This window comes from Electrophorus electricus, chromosome 20 (genome assembly GCF_041902795.1).
Source record: "Electrophorus electricus isolate QZ-2024a chromosome 20, ASM4190279v1, whole genome shotgun sequence".
In the NCBI taxonomy this organism is placed as follows: Eukaryota; Metazoa; Chordata; class Actinopteri; order Gymnotiformes; family Gymnotidae; genus Electrophorus; species Electrophorus electricus.
Window position 1 is genome coordinate 12,050,066 of NC_137516.1, and position 9,159 is coordinate 12,059,224.

Sequence of the window (9,159 nt, forward strand, 5' to 3'; positions counted from 1 at the left end):
AAAAGCGGGTCGTACAGGATATCTGCGTGTGATCACGACTTTTTTTCTCTTTGGGCCATAGACACATGTTTGGAGCATCAGCGGTTGACTGAAGGGAAAAGGTGTAATTGGTGAGTTTCCATCACCTCGTCCCTCCCCTGCAACCCACCCTCCAGGTGGAAAAAAATCTTAAAAGATATTTGTGTCTCCTTTGTGGGATAACATCAGAAGGGTTTGTATAGGCGAGCCAATCAGGTCCCTCCCTACCATAGATTGCAGCTATAATACATAGGAGTTAAGACGGACTCCTCGCATTAGCGGCTGTGGTTTCAACTACGTAGATATTCCCAGACCAACGTTACCTTTCCCTCATTTACGCTGCAGTCACCCACCTCCGATGTGTTCCTTTATCAGTTCGCAAAGGCGCACATTTCCGCACCTGCCACGGTAAGGAATCGCACTGGGTGCACGCGTAAGCTGAACAGAAGAAAGAGGAGGCAAGGACGTTGCTGGAGCCGGCCAAACGAGAACGCAGGAAGGGAAACCCCGACTGACAGTCCCAGCGCTACACCCAAAGCCAGTCGTTCAAGATTTGCTTAGCGAAATGCGGCTGCTAACGAGATTAGTGCTGGTTACTGTTCTGAGTCTGTCCTTGGTGTTGTCCGGACTGGCTTGCGGACCAGGCAGAGGCTACGGTAGAAGAAAACATCCGAAGAAGCTGACACCGCTCGCGTACAAGCAGTTCATACCAAATGTCGCGGAAAAGACTCTTGGGGCCAGCGGCAGATACGAAGGCAAGATCACAAGGAACTCGGAGAGATTTAAGGAACTGACTCCAAATTACAATCCCGACATTATATTTAAGGATGAGGAGAAGACCGGTGCAGACAGGCTGATGACACAGGTAATCTTTATCCGCCTCTTTCCCTTTCCGCGGACTGCTTCGGCCCTCGCCTCGGATGCTGCAGTGTCCACCGGTCTGATACATCATTCAGCCCTACAGCTACATTAAGTCAGAGCTTTTATACCTACAAATGGATTGTGAATTATTCCCTGCGGGCTATATTTTGCTTTAGTCAAGACCAGGCTTTCTCTTATGAAACTGCCGGAGGAACGGCATCAAGTGCCGGCCGTTAGACTCCTTCTTTCTAGCAGTTTAAAAATATGTGTGACTTAATGTAATCCTATGTTTATATTTATAAATGCTATAAATATGTCCCTGTTGAGTTGTGCGAGACGCCCATTGCCTCCCGAATTATACATAGGCTGGATGAATGATAGATATTCGTGCCATATGTATGATAACCTTCTCGAGAAAGCAGAAAGTGATAGTGTTTTATATATAGCATATATATTGCATATAGCAACCCACCAGCTCGCAGCGGGTGCTTATCAGGGCATGAAACCACTGACATTTCTAGAAAAAAAATATTCGGAACATACTTTCTACCTGCAAAGAGAACAGAACTCTTCTAAATTGTGCAGTAAGAATCATATTGTGAGATTTCTTAATCTCTCTTGATCCTCATTGTGGTGATTCGCTTAAAACCTGTCATTTGTTAGAGCATTAGATAAGGAGTTTTCTGATCTAGAGTCCAAACTGTAACATCATATGTTGCATGATGCTCCGTGATATGTCTACGCTGTCCTCATAACATATACACGAAGGCACCGAGGGCCGACACAGTCGACCTCATCCAAACTATGATTTAGCAAACTCATGGCAGGTTGCAAAGGTGAAAAATCAGCGGAGGAGCAAAGGTAGCCTGCCAAGCCAGCGACAATGCAGTGCGCGCGACGGTCTGGACAGTGCGCAGAGGCACGAGCGCTGATTATGCATTCAGCCAGCAAACCAATCAGGAAAACGTCTTTCTTTTACTGCTGCCTGACATGGTGCTTATGTAGTGAATAGCTAAAGTTTGTTTTAATCAATCTTGCAAGATATCTTGTTTCAGCATCGTTCAGTCATGTAGCCTTGGTTTATCATGAAAGCTTAATCCAAAAGTTAGCTAGGGGAAAATTATGTTGCCTTTCTTTATTTTATAGGCAGACTGTGACATATCGGGCATTGTTCATGACTGTACGTTTTACACGCGTCTAGATGTTTAGCCTGACATGTGGTCGCTCTAGTAAAAAAGATTCAACACTACGGTGTACTGTAAATGCCACTTTATGCTGAACATTTACATTTTGATGGCATTTTCCCTGGATGCGCAGTGTGATGCAGAGACCTCTTAGGGATGCGCACAGCTTCTTGGGAGGGCTGCCTTTCCACTCTGTCTGTATTAGCGGTGTTCATGTGAACTTGTGACCCTTTGCCAATGAAAGAGAAAGCGAATCAGTTGCTATTGACGTCCGAGTTTCAGAACATTGGCTACAGCGATTATAAACATTTTCAGTGTTCATGATACAAAAGGAACTTTTATAGAAAGGAGCATATTACATATTCACACTATGTTCCGGTTATCAGTTGTAAAGTCAGCTTGCAGTCGCACATAATTACTGTCAGTTTTGTTCTGTTTTTAAGAACGCCACTGTCTACATAATAAGACTCCTCTCGTGTCACAGGTGCATTTTAAACTTTCGTTTTTGTGTGTGTGTGTGTGAATCTTTTTGGTCCTCTTAAATGGGATAAAACCTGTGTTTGGTGTGGTTTTCTTAGATGTATATCAAACTCCACTTATAGTTATTAAACTTATAGGGGCAAGATACTTCGAGGCACTCACGGTCAGCTTCACAGGAGTTAGCTAGACGATTTCGTTAACTTCAAATACACCTGCTTAAGCAATACAGTAAAGTTTAAATGTTCTCCTGCTAACCAACCATTTCGAAATATGCGGGATTTGAAGAGGCCGTTTTACAAATAAAATAGCACAGGTATCATCGGGCTGATTCTGCTCGCGAAATTAAATAGAAGTGAGAGGGCTAACGACGGGATATTTGCTCTGACAGGTACCCGATAAGTGTTTCCTCAAAACCAGTTCATTTTGGGGGTAGATTAAAAGCCGACTTCGAATGGAAGGCTTGTTCAACAAACATCTAGCAGCAGAAAGGGGGCTTCCCGCTGCGCTTCATGGTGACTGAACAGAATTTGGCCTGATTTGCGGCACACGACCCAATGAATTAATAAAGAGTTTAGCCTTCACGGCTCTTGACTCCCGGCAGTCTTGCTCCCGGTTCCCCCTCCCCATCGCTTAGCCATTAAGAGTGTCACAAGTGCTCTGGAGCAGACAACCTGAAGACAGCTTCAATCTCTTGTTTTCTCCTGTGTATCTGTGACACAGTTTGTTAGAAGTCTGCTTTATTTTCCTTCGGATCTCACAATGGCAACAGCCTGATGTCAAAACTGTGTAGCCACGAACTGTTTCTGCATGAGCGTACACACGCGCATGTTAAGAAGGCTGCAAAATGACAGAACGCTATAAGACGCATTTGTGGTCGAATCATTTCATATGACATATTTACACCATTTGGTGTCACAGTGTGTGAACATGATTTAATAGTTTTTTTTGTGCAACACGCGAAAGAGTCGTGATTGAGCAATCACTTCACGTCTGCAGAATAAATCTGCGCCTCAGGAATAATTAGCACCGCTTCTCTCCTGGGAAACGGTGAATGAGCTCTTTGTGATGTTTTATTTGATATATTGCTTAAGTGTTCGAAAAAGTTGTCCTGGAGAAAGCCAAGCATCTTAGTTTGAGATACTGGTAAGGTCAATGAGTGCACAACCCCAAACTAATACACAGTTATTTCAGCTGCCTGTATTTACACACGTTTGAGCATATTTCGTGCTGAACCGTGAATTCCTACTTTCATTTTAGTTCGGTGCTTTGACAGAAAGCGAAAAAAAGTGTAAGGCCTTCTTCTTGAGAGCATCCAAAACAAAGCCTTGCAGCCCATTCACGGCTGAATATATAGACATATTTTAGAGCAGTGGAGCGAATGCAATAACATAAATTTTTCATCGCAATCATCAGTAAGATATGCCCCCTCTAGACAGAATATTCGTCGACAATAAATACGCACCAAAACACATCCTTAAGAGGCTTACACGAGTTTGTCTAGAAGTTGGCTAATTTGTCAGATTTGTATCTAAAGCTCAACATATTACGGTAGGCTGTGCCTTAAGGCCTATAGAATCAAGTGATACATATCTGATACATTGTTATTGTTACCGTCTTGAACATTTTTATCCACGTCATGTCTGTCAGGCATGATAATATATGCATGATATAGCATTTTATTTGAAAAAAAAACCACAGTTAACCCTCTCTCTCTCTCTCTCTCTCTCTCTCTCTCTCTCTCTCTCTCTCTCTCTCTCTCTCTCTCTCTCTCTCTCTCTCTCTCTCTCTCTCTCTCTCTCTCTCTCTCTCTCTCTCTCTCTCTCTCTCTCTCTCAGCGGTGCAAAGATAAGCTCAACTCACTAGCCATCTCCGTAATGAATCAATGGCCGGGTGTTAAATTGCGTGTAACGGAAGGCTGGGACGAAGACGGTCATCATTTCGAGGAATCTCTCCACTACGAGGGCCGAGCCGTTGACATCACCACCTCCGACCGGGACAAGAGTAAATACGGGACTCTGTCTCGGTTAGCGGTAGAGGCAGGGTTTGACTGGGTATATTATGAGTCCAAGGCCCACATCCATTGCTCCGTCAAAGCAGGTAAGATCGCTGTGCTCTGACGGACAAGAACATAGGCCTACTAGTTTCACTAAAGAATATCCATTACAAAGGGCACATAAAAGGCTAATAAACCAGTATAAGGTCATAAAAGAATGAATGAAAAAAAGAAACTATGAAACGAATATAAGAAGTCACAATAAAAACGTTTTAATAAACTGGACCTAAATTAGCCTAAACCATACGCCACAATGTTTGGTTTTTGGTCCTTAAGGCAACGAATCACAGCTTTTAGGTGGTTTTTAAAAGCAGAAAAAATAGCCGAAAATATAGCCAATTCCTAAAATGTGGTAACTGAACTAGGAGTACAGGAAGTGTAACCTATGTTCGAAAGTTTTAAATGATCTTATATCGCCCCACTCTGTTTCTTTGAAGGAAACACTGTTATCAGCTAACAGATAGCTAATAGCACAAGACCCCTCTGGAGATATTCCAAGGTCAAATCAGACAGGCCCGCCTGGGAGTGCACATGGTTTTGCAAAAGCATATATATATATATATATATATATATACTGGACAGTTTTGAAGAAGTCTGGCTGATATATTGTAGTAGCAAATTGTTTCTGATTTCCAGGTAAATATTAACAAATAGCATCTAAACCACTGTGTGGACGACTATAAAAAGTTGTTAAATCGGCAAGTGACGTTCTTTTCTTATGATAGGTCAGGAGAAATAAGCCTGCTTCTCATGAGTACGTAGCATAGCATACACATCGTTTTCCTCTGATGTGAAATCTTTGGATTGTTATTCAAAACACATTTTGACATATATTGAAGTCCGTGTCATTTGGGGTCACGTGTCTTTACCAAAAGGATTTGGACGGAGCAAGGCTGAACTCGTTCGCCCAAATCTGTTTCTCAATTGTCACCACCTTATTTCATGGCCCAAGATCTTATGAGAGGATTAGACCTAAAAAAAAAAAAATCCGGGTGGGACGAAGTCATTCTCTAACCTTGTTTACCGAACGTGATCCACGAGATCGGAATGTGAAGAGTTCTCTCAAGGCCCGAATTATTGTCATCAGAACTGACAACGGAGAGAAGCATGACGGTTAAAAAGGAAATGAGAAGCCTGGCATTGATGTTAGGCTACCGCTGCCATTTCGAACCCCAGACCTAATTTACATTCAAATCTGCATCATGGGAAACTTGGAAAAGTGTCTGGGCTAAGCAAATACTAGTCCGCGCGCTCTGGGGCTCTCTTTTTCACTTCGGGAGAGTAGGCAATGCGTGTGAATTGTCACACAGACGTCTCTGCACCTGAGCAAATATGAAAGAGGAGCTGGGAAAGGCGTAAGTGTCCTTTTCCAAAAGTGGTCCGTATACAGGCTGCATTAGAATGACAATGTGCGCCCTTCCGTGGTTTTTTAATTAGAGCAGTCCAAGCTCTCTCTGTTCCTCGTGTCAGACAAAGACGCAGCTTTTTGGCCTTTAGATTTACAGCTGAATTCACGTCGTTGCCACGATTCCCTTTGTTTATTCAAAGACCATTTTCTACTAAAGCTGTAACGTATGTAGGCCACATGGTCCTTATTCGTTTTGACTTTGAAACGCTACGTATTCTTATCACCTATAATAAAGAAACCCAACATTTTTAGAAGTTTTCACAAGCTGGGACTATTTAAATAGCCCTGTTAATATATTTAATTGATGAATTTAAAGTACTAAATTGTTTTCTACTAACAATAGCTTGCAATGCAATTATGCTCCTACCGTCTCCATAAAAATGTAACCTAATAAAAACACATTATTTATCTCAACAGAAAATTCAGTTGCTGCCAAATCTGGAGGCTGTTTTCCAGGCAGCGCGCAGGTGACGTTGACAGACGGAAGACGGAAAGCGCTTAGAGACCTACATCCTGGAGACAAGGTCCTGGCAACGGACCACGCGGGGAACCTTGTGTACAGCGAATTCATGATGTTCACAGACCGAGACTCCACCACGCGAAGGGTGTTTTATGTCATAGAAACTAAAGAACCCGTTGAAAAGATTACCCTTACCGCAGCGCACCTCCTCTTTGTACTCGACAACTCAACGAATGATATCCACACTATGACCACCGCGTTTGCCAGCAATGTCAAACCTGGACAAAAGGTGATGGTTGTTGATGATAAGGGTCAACTGATCTCTGTCATCGTAGAACGGATATACACGGAAGAGCATGAAGGCTCGTTCGCACCAGTGACCTCTCATGGAACCATTGTGGTCGACCGGGTGCTGGCTTCCTGTTACGCCGTAATCGAGGACCACGTGCTGGCCCACTGGGCATTCGCGCCTGTCAGGTTCGCCTATGTACTGTCATCAGTTTTATTTCCACAAAGCTATCAGTCAAATTTAAATTCAACCCTACAACCTGAGGGAATCCACTGGTACCCGAGGCTTCTTTATCAAATGGGAACTTGGCTCTTGGACAGCCGTGCGCTTCATCCGTTGGGCATGTTAGTAAAATCGAGCTGAAAATATCGTATGGAAATAAAGCAGGACATACAAAACTGATGTAGGATATAAGACAATATTAGTATAAAAGAGACAAAGGCCCCGGGAGGAGGTGGGATATTTATTTCACTGAGTTTTACATTTGTCATTTTAAAGAGTAAAAATGGAGCCTTAAAAGTTTTCTTTGAATAATTTATTCTCATCTGAACTTAGGCTGGTGTCACACAAATGGACCTGAATTCAGTGTGACCGGCCAGATGTGCAGAATCTATTTTTGTATATTTCAAGAAAACAGGACAGGAAAAAGATAATGTAAAATGATAGAAAAAAGAAAACTCTTTGACAGGTTATAATGTTCTGTGCATATGTGCATCTGACTGTTATATTTTGGGGGTTACGCAAACTTTGTGGGGTCCATAAATTATATTTTTATACACAGAATTGTAAATTAGATTTTGACCGATCGTTACCGAATCACTTTTCATTATTTGAAATAGTGTAAATTACGAGAATATATTTTAATTTAAATAGTTGCAAAGTCTTGGCAATCCTGTACTGTTATGCTCATTAAGATTTCTCTAGTATTTTGTAAACTGACGGAGTGGAACCGACGTCTTGCTTCGCGACCACTGTTCTTGCTCCTCACATGTCACATGTTTCTTTTCTATTTTTCTTTGTGAAAACCGAAATGCACATTTTGACAAGTCATTAGCCTTATTAGTCATTACAATATAGTTCAGAGCAAACAGTTTTGTTTAATAAATTAATAAGTAGCTCATGTAAATTTACTAAAATGTATTTTTTTCTTTTCATATTTTGTAATAGGTAAATACGGTAGTTTTATAGAAATAAAATGTAGCAAATACATAGGCTAGTAGCCAATGAGCGCGTGGCCGCAGGCTGCCCGTTATCTTTAATAACAGGCAATGTGTCAGGAAATGTATAGAGATTATTATTTATATGTTTATTATAAAATGTGACAAAGAAACTATTGAAACTTGCCAGTGGATTTTTTTTAAAGAATTGTGTGTTGCTAAATGACATGAATAACAATTGCAGATTCGTATAAAATTCGGTCCGAATGAATATTATTCCAAATTCCGAATTAATATTACCTATTCAAATCAGTTTTAAAACAGGAGTTTCTAACCGACAAAATAACAGAGTATGACCACATGAACGAACATTCGATTGGCGGCGTAAAGGAGAAACAAACAGTGCTTGTACAATCAAGGACCTTAAATGCTCTAAAAAAGTCCAATATTGTCACAGATGAGCAAGAACAAAGAGGTATATAAAATAAAATAGTACTGTTGGAGATTATGGCCTAGCAGCGGAGAGACTCAAAGAGTCTTTGAACTGGATTGTGTATACGTGTGAAAAGTGTTGGTCCCATGTTACATTTGAAGAGGATAGCCTTTTGCAAATAACCCTGAAACCCTCTTAGACAGATTAAACACGGCTGTGTTTGCTAGCCCTAAACGCTGTTTCTGTTGCCTACAGCAATGCAATTTACAGGAAACAGACTTCTTGGAAACTTGACTAAGTGGCCATTAATTCGAATATTAGTGAAGATTGCCGCTTAAAAAAGATCTGATCAACTGTACAGACGACAAAACCGTGGCGTCATTTGAAAGCTTTATTCAGACTCATTTCATATTCCAACAATGATTTAAGAGTATTTACAAGGCGTTTGTTTGTTGGTGGTATGTTTTTTTTTTCAGATGAAAACTGCAAGGGCTCTTTAGACTTTAGACAGAGATTACAACGTGCCTAACGTATTGGACTTCTTATATCGACGTTTTTATACTTGAGAATGTAACCAAAAGACCATGCAATTATGTAACGACGAGTCTGTAACGCGAGGCATACCCAATTTTTCCGTTACACAACTTTACAAAATAATAACAGACTTGCTCACTTGACATGGTCCTAGGGGATAGCAATGGTATCGCTGCATCATCCATGCATCTGTACTTCTGGATACCTCGTCTATATATAAAGCTACAGTGCTGACAATGATTTATATCTTAAGTTAATTTATCTTACTCGATGACACCACCC

The 9,159-nt window shown here is 41.3% G+C and overlaps 1 protein-coding gene across 1 annotated transcript; it reads left to right on the plus strand.

Annotated features, from left to right (window-relative positions):
- Positions 1 to 286: 286 nt before the first annotated feature.
- shha (sonic hedgehog signaling molecule a) lies at positions 287 to 8,074 on the plus strand. Its single transcript, XM_027022341.3, has 3 exons — positions 287 to 883; positions 4,379 to 4,640; positions 6,422 to 8,074. Exons 1-3 carry the CDS (start codon positions 584 to 586, stop codon positions 7,114 to 7,116), a joined length of 1,257 nt encoding a protein of 418 aa, XP_026878142.2. The 5' UTR covers positions 287 to 583; the 3' UTR covers positions 7,117 to 8,074.
- Positions 8,075 to 9,159: the final 1,085 nt, after the last annotated feature.